At 38.8% G+C, this 14564-nt stretch overlaps 1 protein-coding gene across 1 annotated transcript in view; it reads right to left on the bottom strand.

The window, feature by feature from the left end:
• Window positions 1-14564, bottom strand: part of TTC26 (tetratricopeptide repeat domain 26) — a 2373990-nt gene that overhangs the window by 1969693 nt on the left and 389733 nt on the right. The window contains exon 3 of the mRNA XM_044073993.1: window positions 2497-2589. Within this exon, the coding sequence (XP_043929928.1) occupies window positions 2497-2589 (93 nt within the window). The remainder of the gene's footprint in view (window positions 1-2496; window positions 2590-14564) is intronic.

Below are 14564 nucleotides of genomic sequence, written 5' to 3'. Positions count from 1 at the left end.
GGTGTGAAATGAGTTATAGCCTGGTAGTGCAGGGGTGCTTTCTGCTGCCTTGAACCAGGTCTCTGTTACAGCACGCGTCATGTTCTCCATTTTAAGGAGTGCTTTGAGCGAATGAATTTTGAGATTTAGACTTCTAGCATTGAGCAGCATGACCCTCAGATTGCATTTGTAGCTGTTACGGTGGTAATTTGGTCTTTGGAACACCGCCTAAAAAAGGCACTATAGGGGTGGCAAGAGCCTTGGCCAGTATCCGGAAGCCCAGGGGTGACAGATGCAGGCCATCTCTGGCAAAGCATTGAGGTCTGTCAATCATGTCATCCCAGGCAAACAGATACTGGATCCCCTTAGCATGACATCAGAAACTTAGCTACTTGTTGAAATCAATAATTTTCTGCTTGCACTGTGGTATCATTCTGGGTGATGGTAGGATGCTGCTCAGGGCTAGGGTCATACCCAGCTGGGCTACATAATCCGAGAGCTCTTCCATGTCTCTTTTCATGTAGTCCAGGGAGGTATGTCTCCGGTCATTCACACCCTCATTTACAATGACAGAGTCATATTTGTACCTGTTGTTGAGGGACCTAAGTGCATGCATTATGTGGCGGATCCTGGCACCTGGCAGGCAGCTGACTGTTACTTTCTCCTTATTCAATCTAGTGAGTGGGACATCAGTGTGCCTCACTATTGAGTCACCTATGACTAGTGTGCTAGGCATGCTGTTTTGCCTTAGGGGCTTTGGTTGAGTGGCACACTGTTTAGGAGAGTTATGTGTCTTGTGATTAGCATTGTGTTGTGCTGGTCGAATGATTTTCTGCCTTGGAGGTCTCTCCTGTTTGGGTAGATTTTTATTGAGATCCTCCACAAAGGTGGATGTGTGGTTTGTGTTTTTATGTGAAAGCAGTGCTGGTGTGTGTTCTGGAGGGCTATGTGTTCCATGTGATGTGGTGGAAGTGCTGACCTTCTCCTCTTGACCAGCTATTGGCTGGCTTGGCTGGAGAGTGCGTTGCTTCCAATTTGGATATATAAGTGCATCTCTCGCAAGTCTGAGTGTTGGAAGGTAAGAGGAGAGGGTTGTCTGTGTACATGAGGCAGTTGCTACATTGCCTCAGGATGCCCACGTTCACCAGGTTAATAGGAAAAAGCACAGGGAACTGACCTTTAGACGTGCCTGGAGGGGTGGGCATCAATAATAAGTACTGGAGCTATTTCCTTGTAGAACGCTTAGTACTTTTGTGTGCTATAATAATTGCTACAAGAAGCCTGGTATGGTGAAGTGCTAAACTAATAAGCTAGTAAAAGTGCAGGAGAGGAGAAAACTAGCAGATCTAAGGGAAAAATTGAAGAGCAGACTTTGGCACCTCTCAGAAGCTTACAAACAGTCCTGGATACAGCAAATCTGTATCTGGACTAGACTAGTTACAGGAAAGGGAAAGTTGAAAAAGATGGAAAAACTGCAAAACTGCCAATAAACTACAAATTCTGGGCCAGAAACCACTCCTCTTGTAGTCGATAGGCTACCTAGTGCTTACTATTTGATGCCAGGTCTCTGTTACAGCAAAGTGAGACTGGTGGTTCTCTACATGTGAAATACATTTTTTTTTAATAATTCCAGCTTTCAGAACCACAACTCACAACTATCCTGTTCCACTATCTTTGTAATCTCACTACTCAAAACAGCAGCACTACAACAGAGAGAAGAACTCCAGCTCTACTATCTGTTTTGGACATATCTTCTGAAAAAAATATACCCCAATAATCACATTTTCCTATACAAATTATTAACCTGCTAATTAAATTATTTTTTCAATATCCACATTTTATAAACATGGTTTCCTCATTTTAAATACATCTCTAACTGTGTAAATAAGTCATATAGGGAAAAGCTGAAAGAAGAAGAAGAATAGATGAGCCAACACAGGATAAATAAAACGGTTACATTATTCCATTTGGGATCACAATCATAGCGCTGAGAGTCACTGCAGCTGATGATCTTCAACAAAAATTAACAGAGCAAATAGTTTTGCAGTCTAATTATTAGGGAAACAGACTAGCAATTTGATAGTCAAAATCCACATTATGACTGCACACTATAAGCCTTTTTACCTGGATATGTTTGTGGGTGAAAACTGGAATCTTCGTTAATCTTAAGCTACTGGGCCACTAACTACAAAAATATCTGAATGCTTTAAGGTAAAGCCTGCAAATGATGCTGCAGTTTATAGCAAAAGACAAATCTAAAGCTGTACATTGAAAGAAGAGATAAAACATGAGCAGAGTAACTAAGCAATCAACACCAAATCTTGGCAGAGCAGAGCAGAGTAATAGTTTATTCTTACTGCAAAATGTTTTAAACATGTACCACCACAATAAAAATTCTTCTTATGATTATTTTGAAGTTTTCTGTTTTGTGGTACTCAGTGTACCACCTAAAGTTATAACTGGAAAATAAATGTACAAGTCTCCTCTTAGCGTGGTAAAATGTGCTTAAATGAATACCTCCATTACTCTCTTGTAGTCTCCTAAGTGGAAAGCACAATATCCAATCCATAAGTCTGTGTCATCTTCCTTCTCACCAACATGTCTCTTGAACTGAAAAACAAACAAGGGAAATTAAACTGTACTGCATCTAATTTGCTACTTTAATAAACTTTTCAGTTATTTTTTGCCTTTGGAAATGATAATCACTGAGGAAAAGAATTAGGTACTTATCCTAACTGTACATCTGCTTGCTCATAGTCACCATACATTATAAACCCAGTGACTACAGTCTGTTGCATACATAGAGACACAAAGTCATAAAATATCAGGATTTGCAGGCAGAAACGAGAGCAATATGGAAGAAAGATACTCAGACAGTTCCAATGGTAGTAGGAGCAACGGGTCTTATAAAAAGGAATCTATAATCGTATTTAGATATGTTATCAATACATGTAACTCTGTATGAACCGCAGAAGGAGTCATTACTGGGCACATTGTGGGTGCTGCAAAGAGCACTTCTGGCTGACATCAAAGATTGAAACAATACTAATTTCATGAACTTTAATCATACTTTGACTTAGGAATGGAGTCCATTCCTGTCACGGTATTAGAAACCCAAAAGACTTGGAGAAATTAAAAAAGAGAAAAAACATAACATTAGTCCTGGGTTGCATAGTGAAAGGCACGACATCGACTAAGAGGTAAAAAAGTTAATTATTTCAGAGGGAATAATTAGTAAACAGAAGATGCATCAATAATAACCACTGTCTAGTGATCAAGAGATGTGGAAATGTGTCAACTGGCACATGCTGCTCATCCTTTTTTATTCATTTTTGTCACAGAGATGGAAGGTGAAAGAAAACTAGAAGTAGAATATGTGGCATCACCATCACTGTTGGCTTCCCAAAAGATATACCTCCCTAAGATCATACTTGTTATGCCTAACGTCCCAGAAATATGTGCAGTATTTAAAATATAGGTACAGCCCTCCTATTCCACTGTGTGGTAATCTCAGTGATCAAAGTCATCTTTTAATGCTGTTTCATATGTGAACACCTAAATAAATGGATGTGGGGCACCTTGCTCATCAGTGAACATTTGTCAACCACTCTCCTCCAGGTTCTATCTACAGTCTGAACCCGTTTATATTACAGAGTCTTGCCTGTTTAAGAACAGGTAAGTGCTTCGCAAATTTTCATTATTAGTTATAGCTGAAGTTTCTCCAAGTCAGATTTTTAGTAATCTGCAGGTTCCTAATTGATTCTCCCTTTGAACATATGCATATTCACGGAAATTTCAGAATGAACTAGTTAAACAGCTAACCTATCTGTCCATAAAGAACCCATATCTGACAATAAAACTCTCTTATCAGTTTACCTGTCCTAATTGGTTCTTAACCCTACCAAGACTGAGCTAAATCTGGCAGTTTCTAAATGGCATTCAACTTGTTTATCAATTAAGTTTCAATGAAGTACTCACCAAATTTGTTAGTAATTGTTCCCCAACAGGCATAATAAACCATCTTATTCACTACTCAGAAAAATGTCTGCATAGTTTTGACATTATTTTAACAGTACTCTCTCCCTCTCTCATTAAACCAAATTGCAGCCTACTTTACTACATCCAGACTTGATGTTCTTAATCAGGTATATATGCAGCAGGACTAACACACACACACACACACACACACACACACACACACAGACTCCTTGCCTATCAGAAAATGCATTGGTGCATGAAAGACAGATTAAAATCCATTGTTTACTAAATGTGTGCTCCCAGGGTTTCACTCGATATGGCTTGTACACCACAGGCTTCATAATTTCTGCCAAAGTAAAACCATTCAGGATAACTGTCATTATATTTGACACCTGCAAGAAGAACTTACTAAATATGGTACTTGTCAGTGATTATCAGTAAATGCTGTCCAATTTATCCCAGTTCCATCATACAACTGTAGGTAAAACAGTGAGTGGGCAGACCCTACACACATGCGCTAAACTAATATAACTTACTCCAAGACAGCACAGTCTACATCAAAGTTCAAATATTTGCAGCTTCAAAAGTGTTCAAACAAACTAATCTGATTGGCATTCAGTAAAAAGCAAATTACTGACATACATGAATACCATCAACCTCAAATCCGCAAGTACTCCGGAAGAGAAGAGTCACCAAGCTCCTGAATACCATGGTGGTCCTACCATAAGTTTTTTTTTTGCAACTGATTGTTCTTTGCTATAGACTTTTTCAAACACATACCCATTTATCACTGGCTTTCCTCTCACTCTCTCTATTGCCCCAAAGAAACTCTCCTCCAGCCTGTCCATTCTACCCTTCCTCATCTTTATTCTTCTATCTCAGGAATGTTATACTTTTCAAAATATGTAAACCCCTGTACAGGATGTGCAGTCTTTAGAAAATGGTTGAATCCTCTGTTTACTCAGTTTTTGTAAGGCTAGAGTTTTTATAAAAAAAATACTCAGCTAAAGTTATTTGTTTGATGTGAAACTGGAGATATTACAGTTTTAATGAGACACATACAACAAAGGCAGTGGAGCAGAAGAAAATCAAAAATGAAGTGATTTACTGTAGAAGAAGGAAGGTGAAGAGGAATGTGTACTGGACCACTGGCTTGGCAAAAATACAGAGTAAACTACAATGATAAACAGACCATGACAAAGAGACGATAACCAAGGATTGTTACTGTGGCCCTTGAATAAATAATTATAAATAATTTCAGACTTCTGGCTGGTCAACTGAGTAATTATGCCAAGCAGCTGAAGACATGTGAGGTGAATGAGGGCAACACATTGATGGAGCAGCACAATTTTCAGATACTAGTGAAGCAGTCTACTCTGGAAGTTCAAGATCAGCCATTAGAAATGTCTGGACATGTGACATATACAAAGTGCTAGGTAGTGAGTCTGAAGGATAAAGCAAAGATGAGGAATTTGACAGTGAAAAGATGGCTGGAAGGATAAGAAGGCTAGGTTTTACCAAGGCCAAACTGGTGTTGTGGAGTGATTTGCAAACAGAATTTCAGGCACCGAAAAGGTATATCCGCTGGGCTGCCATGGTCTTTGATGGAGAGGAACGTTTGGTAAACCAGAGATCATATTAGGTCAGTTTCATGGCATAAGAAAAAAACAGGTTTTGTGACAGCAGTGGCAGTCATTAGGAAGAGTACAGTTCACAAAATCCTGTATATTTCTAGTCATGACTTTTTGGCTACTAACTTTCAGCAAAGGAAACAATTCTAGAATGTGATAAGGGAATGCAAGAGATAAAGACTTAAGATACAAGATGACTTTTCTGTCTGTGCTGAAGGTATTTTCTCCGAGTGATAAGCAATTATTCCTAAAAGCCAAGTCAGCATGAATATTGTTACAAGAGTCATCTCATCAAATAGTGAGGTGGCCATTAGAGAGAGACTGAACGATCTGCTATAGTGAGGGGGAAGATCTCTCACCAGGAGGTAATGCTAAAAGAACAGCAGCAAGACAGAATTTGCCTGTTGAACGAGTTTATACAAGTGTTTAAAGTATATAAGCAATGGCAGATTCACTGAGAGGGGAAGGGGACTTAAGTTCCCTGTATTATTACATTCACCTCTCAAGCGCACCACCTTTGACAGCACATTCTATTTTTAGTCTTCCCCTATACTACATGATTCTAGAACATTACTAGACTATCAGGATCAGCTTATAAGGAGTCCTTGTCTGCTGATTCTAAATCTTCAAGTGCACTGCAAAGGCCATGCTGTAAAGTCTGAGAGTCAAGTGCACAGTTCAGTGAGAAAACAGTCCCTGAAGGAAAAAAAAGGAACTGTTGCTGAGGATTTGTAGAGTGCTGACATATGTCTGAAGTCCTGTTGTTGTTCCTTGTAGAAAGCAACGTGATTTTGTCTGGAGTTCTTCTGAATATGCACCATAAGGGCTGCAATGATTAAAACAATGCAGGGATTTTCAAAGTTTTGCGACTAATGTTTGAACTGCACAAGCAAAGCAAATCTCCTGTTTCTCATTAACTGAAAGATGGACTGTTTTGTTTGTGACAGACGGTAAACATGTAGATGTAGTTCTAGTGTCTGGACAATTCAGAGACTTTCCTGCCAATATTTTTGTTTTCTTCTACACAGAAATTACAGCATCCTAATTATAAAATTTCTACATTAAGTCAGCTGTTGGGATGTCTGAATGCATTACATCTCATATCGGTATCAAAATCTTTATTCACTATTAATTTTGGATTCCAAAAGTACTGTGAAAAAAAACAGAAGGGTTGAGGACCACTTCTACAGCACTAATAATTTTCTGGTATGTAGACTCTACGAAGTTATCAGAAATTACTGTGCTTTGCTTGGATGCTGTCTACATGTTTGCCGATGTCCTCCCATCACAGCCCACTATAAGAATCTTATAAAGATAGGATGCTTTACAAGAATGCAGCTACTATACCGTGGATTTTGTGCTGTATGCATCTTACAAAAGCTGCCATACTGTAGCATTGAGGTATTACCAGGCACAATCTGCTGATCCTAACTGAAGATAGCTCTGGAGGTCCTTTTACCCCACCCTGTACTCCTGAAGCTGTTGAAAGGAGGACAGCATGACAGAAGTCAGAGTATCACTGAAGTGTCTATACACTTGCCTAATCAAACATCACAAGCAACACTGCTTTGGTCAATTTTAATTTCTGGGTGAATCCTTACAGTAGATAACCTTCACCAATATGCTCTCAGACCTCAGCTGTTTCTGAAAAACTGACCAGACCTGATGGATGGATGGAATTCACTGCTAGCCATTTGTTAATGTCTTGATGAACAGCCCTTTTATACCAATCAACTGATCAGTGGTTTGCACTGCTGAAAATACTTATCTCTAGGCTAGCCCACAGGGACCGATCTGTTTTTCCAAGATTAGTGTATATTTTATACAGCAAGTTGAAATACTTAATTGTGGACATTATTTAAAATGCCAATCGGGCATATAAGGTGTAGACGGCAAATAAAGTGGCTGCAACTGATAAATGTGCCAATCTGTAGATAAAATAACCCACCCCTCCTGTTTTTTACCACAGTTAAAGAGTTACAGATCAGGCTTGGCAGGAGCAGTACCACATAATGTATTGTATTTTGTAAAATTTGTGTACAACAAACATTGTGAATGTATTGTATTTTGTAAAATTTGTGTACAACAAACATTGTGATAACTCATGTACGTATGAGTGTGCATGCATTTATGTGTGTGTGTTTGTGTTGTGGGGTGTTGCATTGTGCCTCACGGTAACACGTTGACAATAGTTTTTGTCACAGTCAAACCTCAGTATTCAACAGAACAAGTGGCTATCTTTGGCAGCCTGGGCAGGGTGTGTGAAAGCAACTGATCACTAGCACAACGGTACATGCAGATAATGTCATTGCTATCTCAGAGTGCTTTGTTCTTTGGTTAAGTTCCAGGCTGTAGATCTTTCTGTGAGGAGTCTCCGTGTCCTCCTTTCCTCTGTGTAGATTTTATCCATGTGATCCAGTTTTCTCCAATACCCCAAAATATGCTTTAAGTGAAGGTACAGTTGTGTAAGCAAACTTACTATAACAGTAGATATTCTAACAGATTAATGTTGCAGTTGGCTAAACTCTGTGTCCACCCCACTGAGGCAGAACAGATTCACAAAGCCAAGGGCACCTTCCACTTCTTCCAACTGCCCAGACCTTGAGCTGAACTCCATAAAAGCGTAGCAGAAGTAATACAAGCTTTATAGCATTTTTTGCTTAAAGACAAGAAGACAATGCTAGGAAACAAACCAAGCAGTAACTACATACTGTACAAAAACATGGGTGGACAAATCCACACCCTGTCAGATACAGTGATCTCTTACAACATCTACTGTTATGGTAAGTTTACTTACACTAATGTGTGTTGCAGTATATGAGTAGATTACCACAGTTTACAGAAGACAGAGGAAAGATAAAGCAAGAGGCCAATAAGCGAAGAATCCATGGAGACTGGTCTTAGGAAAGTCTGTTCTCGAACTGAAAAAGGAATATAGCTTGTACTGCTTTATAAAAGTATGTAGAAAAGGACCATGTTTCTGCTTATTGCATACTTGTACAGTCCACCTATTTCCAGAAGCCACCAAAGAATTCAAGGCATTTGTGTAATGGCCTGTAACGCTGCCTAGAAGTAGTCTATTATATGGGCTGCAATAAAAGGCAATAGCATGAGAATACCCACCTAGAAATTACTTGTTTTGACATTATCCCTCCTTTCCACTTATCTTCAGAGGAAACAAACAACTTATCAGTTTTCCTGAAGGTTCGAGTTTTGTCTAGGTAATATCTGAGCTGCTTTTGGACATCTAGAGTGTGACAGATTATTTCTCCCTTTTCTAGGGTTCAAGAAAGAAAAATGGGAAATTAACCATCTGGTTTACAGTGAACTCTGAGATTACTTTAGGCATACATGTAAGAGTTGTTCTCAAAAAAACCCTGCTCATATGGAAAACACTGTTGTGTTGACTCACCATAAGAGCCTGTAACTCAGGTACTACTCTAGCTGATGTCAGAGCAACGAGTTAAACAGTCTTCCAAGTTAAAACTCTCAATTCAGCCTGAGGAGCTGGTTCAAATGGACACAGATTAAACTTCTCATGCAAAGAGTTCAGAGTTCAAGGAAGGGCCTCCTATTTCCTAGGTGAAAGAGTATGCAACAACCCTTTCAAAAAACTGTTTAACTTGAGCATTATTAGAAAGGAAGGATCTAAGAATAGACAGGGAGAAACGGCGGACTAATGTACCTTGGCAGAGGAATATCAAAGGCCAATGGACAGTAATTCACACAAATAATCAATAACTAAAGGCACCTGGGCCTGAAGAATATTATAGTTCTTTGATCAGCATCAAATAAAAATAATTTCCACTTACATATATGTGATTTTCTAGTAGCATATTTTTCGCCTACTTCAGTACCTGCTGCACATCTCCAGAAAAAGGTGCTTAAAATGTATCAAAAGTCTAACATCCAGGCAGTTCATAGGTACACAGATAGCTACTAGGCTATCAGCCAAAGAGCCATTTTAAGCCTAGCCAAGCTAATCCCAAATTTACCAAAATATTGCTATCTGCCAACATCCCAAATAATTTAATGTTTGTGATACAGGCTTGTATACATCAAGATTTCACAAGCTACCCCTGCCAAGTAGGGACATGGGTACCAAACCAGGGGTAACTTTGTGATTTACCAATCACTGGTCCAAGTTGCACTTCAATAGGGTTTGGGTTGAGATTTGCTTTACATGAATGGGAAGCCTGTGCCAGAGAAGAGGCGATCTTTGAGACACATACCCATCCCTTCAACATGTCTGGCTTATGTGCAGACAAGGTTTAGGTCCTTAGAATGGATATTTCTAATGCTATTTGTTTTGCAGATGTGCAACAAATCCATCAGTGCAGGATCAGAGGATTGTAGGCTAGGCATAGATCACCATGCAATAGTCTGTACGAGACCAAGTACAGGTTCAGGGCTTTGAGATGGTCTGCATAGGACTTATTGTTTACTCCCTGTATTCGTTTGTGAGGAACCTCTGTGGCCTCTCACATTATTTCAAGTATCTGGTCAGGTACATGCAAAAGGTGTGTTGTACTCTATGACTCATCTGTTGAGGGATGAATACAGTGGAACAATGGTCTCCTTGAACCTGGATTCCATGCCCCTACTTATAAGTTGTGTAACATTGAATGATTTTCTCACCACAGCACACACATGACAGTCGAACATAAGGTTACTGTCAACATGCTAGCTGTAAAGTTTCTAGACTGGGGTGTATCACACATGTGAGTAAATCCAGTCTTTGGAGAACCTTGCGGTAACTGCCTTTGGTCAAAATGAAGAAAGAAAGAACCACTGTTACCTTGGCAAAATGGGAGTCACCACTACAATTTTTAAGTCTCCTTCTGGTTCTTTAGAAGAACCCTAGATATCACTGGAAATGGTGGAAAAGAAAAGAGGAGCATTCTTTTCCATGGAATGTCTTCCAGGCCTATTTACAAGGAGTCCTTGAGCAGAATGTGTTTAATAAATTCTTGTGGACGGAGGTGAACAGATCTACTTGAGTTGTTAACTACAGTTGGATCAATTCTTGGAAGACCATAGAATGACATTTCCATTTGTGGGTGTCTATCCTGGTCCTGTTGAGCTTGTCTGCAATGATGCTGTGCTATACTCTGACAGAATGTATGAAGTCTGAAGAATCAAACTGAGGTGTGCTGCTACCTCCCAGGCTATCACAGCAACTCTGAAAAGTGGTAACATCTGGCAACCCCCTGTTTCTGTATTGTATCACTGTGGCATTGTCTATGTACACATGCAGTGGTCCTGGGGAACAGAGATGATGCAGTACCTTCAAAGAATTAATAAATGCCAGCAGCTCTTTGATATTTATGTGCTTCTATCTTTCTCCAGGATCCCACACAGTTTGCATCTTTTCCCCTTTTGAAACTGCTTGTCTCACAAGGTCTGAAGCACATGTGGTGACAGACTGGAAGGGGGTCTGAAAAGAGATTGGAAAAGCTGGATTTCATGCTTTCTGGTTCACCCACCATCCAATCTCCCTCTTTACAAATCCCAGAACTGGGATCAGACAGAATAAAGGGTGTTGATGCCGGGATTTCCAGAATGAATGCACACTGAGCAACAGCTTAATTTCAGCTGTCTCAATGTCAAAACAGAAACTGAGAAAAGGGAGTGCCATTGAAACAGTTATTTGGGTAAAATTCAGTCACTGGCTAATAATTACACTGCCTGGATGCCATCAAAGATGGAAGATGGACAAACTGAAAGGAAATCAACCGCAAGAGATGAAAAGAAAACTGGGGTGAATTCTTCAGTAAAAAAAGTAGTTTAAGTTTTAGTTTTGGTACAGGAAATGGCTTCCAGTAATTTAGAGGAAAAAATAAATCAAATGTACTTAGAAGTATGTAAAATAAAATACTGAAGAAATATATCAACTCACATAAAAGACTGGGCAAAATAGAACAAGCTTTAACTAGCTATTCAAATGAACTGATAAAACTGCAAGATCACAGGTTGGAATGAAGAAATGGCTGGCTGAGCAGGAGGCTTCTCAAGAAAAGCTACTAAAAAATAGAGCTAAAATACAGAGTGCACAGAGAAAACCTAAGACTTTCTGCTCCACCAGAGAAAATGAAATGTATGAAAGTACAAATAAGCAGGAGCAGCCTTAGGTCAGCTGGTGCCCTAGGCAAAAGGGTTCCATAGTCCCCCCCACCACACCACCTGGTGCCCCCATCCTGGTCTACCTACAACAAATAAATACTGGAAAAGCACCGTTCCTAGAGCGGCGCCCTAGGCGGCCACCTAGTTGGCCTATGCCTAAGGTCAGGTATGCAAATAAGCAACTGGACTTGTGTTCCACAGCAGGAATTGTTTATTGAAAGGGCACATTGTGTGTATGACCCAACCCTTCCCATGAGAAATTATCTGTCTTCCAGGTGTATTAGTAAAGATGCAAACATAAAAGCAGACATAGTTGATCCTGACAAAACCATGACAGAAAGAAAAAGTATTAACATTTTCAGAAAAGTGTGTTTATGGAAAATGGTTATTCACTGTTCACCAGACTGAAGAAATGTAAGTTTATTCCAGCAATCAAGCATTGTCAAGAGGCAGGTGGGAGATTCAAGATGCTGTACTCACTATCCTCAGAATATTTTTTTCCTAGAGGATCTAAGACATTTTTGGATGCAAAACAGGCTAAGGAATAAATTAAAAAAAAAATGTCCAACAAAGCGTGAGACAGCAAGCAGAAAGGGATGCTACTTCTCATTCTTCTGACAATGAAGATGATGGAGAGATATTATCAGTGACACCTTGTTCAGTGTTCCAAAGGAAAATGCTAGAAAGACAGAAAAAAGAACAGAGGTTGTCTAGAAGAATTAGGATTAACATGGACTTGATCCAAAGTCTGGTGATCATAGATGGATATAAATGAGGAAGAAGACTGGAAAACACTGAAATTAGTGAATAAATGAAAGACTATAAAGCATCAATCACTTTTGTGAAAAATGGCTTTGCAAGAAAGGTGTCTTGAGAAAAAATGGAATTTTGTTAACTATTGTAAACTTGTAGGTGCACTGTAAAACATACACCCCACTTTATGTCATTAATGTTTAGGACACTAAAGAGAAAACAGTAAATAAAACTATTTTGTTTTTGTTAATATCTCTATAAAACAGTTTGTGATGTAAAGTGTGTGTTATATTGTAAACAGGTTTTCTACAGTGTGTTGCATTTTAAATTTGGGGAAGATCTTTTCAATGACTGCTGCATATATCTAAAACACTGAAGCAAACAATAAATACATATAGGTGTCCACTGTATCAAGATAAATAAAGCTGGAAAAATCAAGTTTAAGTTAATATAATGTGGTCTAGGGGTGCTGGTGTGCGGGGTGTGGTGTAAAAGTGAATTATTTTATTATATGTACAGTTAAGATCATTTCCCTTGTTTTACTGGGGTCGATGTCTGGATTAATGCCCTTGTCTTGAAGTATGGACATTTTTAAATGAATAGGCTTGAAAGATAGGGCACAATGATAAAATGCTTGGACAATGCAGAGTTTCTTGAATCTGGAGAGTTACTAGCTTTTTTCCCATTAGCAAATGGTCTCATTCAGAGACAAGGCATCTGCAGCTGAATGCAGTGGGCCAGGAGAACTCTGTGCATTGTGTTCTAAATTAAATGCACAAAGACCACAGCAAAGTTGTAAGCTTGATTTGTTTTGTTTTATCATTGCCAATAAGCTGTCTGTAGGTCCAAGCAAATTAATCTTGAGAGTTCTGATCCCTGTTTACTGAGAGAAATGCAAAGTTTACAGGTACAGTGGCAAGCAGTTTAGTGAAAAAAAATAAGTCTGAGATTGGGAGGAAATTAATGAGAAATAGCAGCTTATCCAGCAGCCTTAATACTTTAATGCATATAACAGAACAAACAATGCACAGTTTAGATTTTTAAAGAAAGCCAGTGAACTTAATCTTAGGGCTGAAAGTTAATGTTATCTTAAAGCATGCAAGCCATTTTTCACATCTGGGAGGGGAATAAAGATAAGAAAAATACAGACAACAATCAGTATAAGAGGTGACACAGGCAGTAACATGCTTTAGCATGGGCAACTTTAATTTTAGAGCAAGTAATACTTTTGGTGCAGCCATTAATTTGGGGCAACTGCCCATATCTGGAGAGCTAAACTTCATTTGTTTAAAATGTATATGGTTTTGTGTGTTTTTCTAAGCTAATATGGGATGGGGTTAAGAAAATGCATTTTTTTAGTTTTAGGGGTTTTCATTAGATAAAAGGGTCTTGAAAATGTGACATAGATTCAAATGGAGATTAGAAGAAACACATGTATAAAAGATTAGCCTACCAAACAATCTGTGCAAGTAAGAAAAAAGTTGGAAATGCACATTCAAAAGAAATGTCATGTTTAATAGGGGGAGTAACATTTTCCTATCATAATGGCTACTCTGTCCACATTATCTTGGAATATGAATGGCCTTACTGGTACAGACAAAAAGAAAAGAGTACTGAATTATATTAAGTAGGGTTCAAATAAAAATGTTGCAGGAGATACATTTGGACAGAAATGGGCATGTGAATTTGACAGAGAAAGGATTTCAGGATGGATAATCAGCAGAATATCAAGGACAAAGGCAAAAAGAAGAAATAATATTAATTGCTAGAACAGGAAAAATAAAGATAATGGTAGATTTGTGGTAGTAAGGGGCTATTAGCAAGGGGGGAGGATTATGTTGGCATGTATTTAGATTCCACCAAAAAACTGCTATTACAGAGCTTAAGAAAATAATCAGCTTTCAGCAGGGGATATTATTTATAGGTGTGGACTGAAACTTGATTTGCAATAGTCAGGATGTATCGGGAGACCTAGAAGGGAAAATATAACAAAAGAGGGTAGGTTTCTAAACAAATTTATGAAAATATTTGGTACAGAAGATGTGAATTCCATAGTAGGAACTCAAAAGAACTGACACATTAGTCTCCAAGATACAACAG

The sequence above is a fragment of the Protopterus annectens genome, chromosome 1.part1, assembly GCF_019279795.1.
Source record: "Protopterus annectens isolate FY-2018-M chromosome 1.part1, PAN1.0, whole genome shotgun sequence".
Lineage (NCBI taxonomy): Eukaryota > Metazoa > Chordata > Ceratodontiformes > Protopteridae > Protopterus > Protopterus annectens.
Note: the sequence above shows the minus strand (reverse complement) of the source record. Positions and strands in the feature narration are given on the sequence as shown.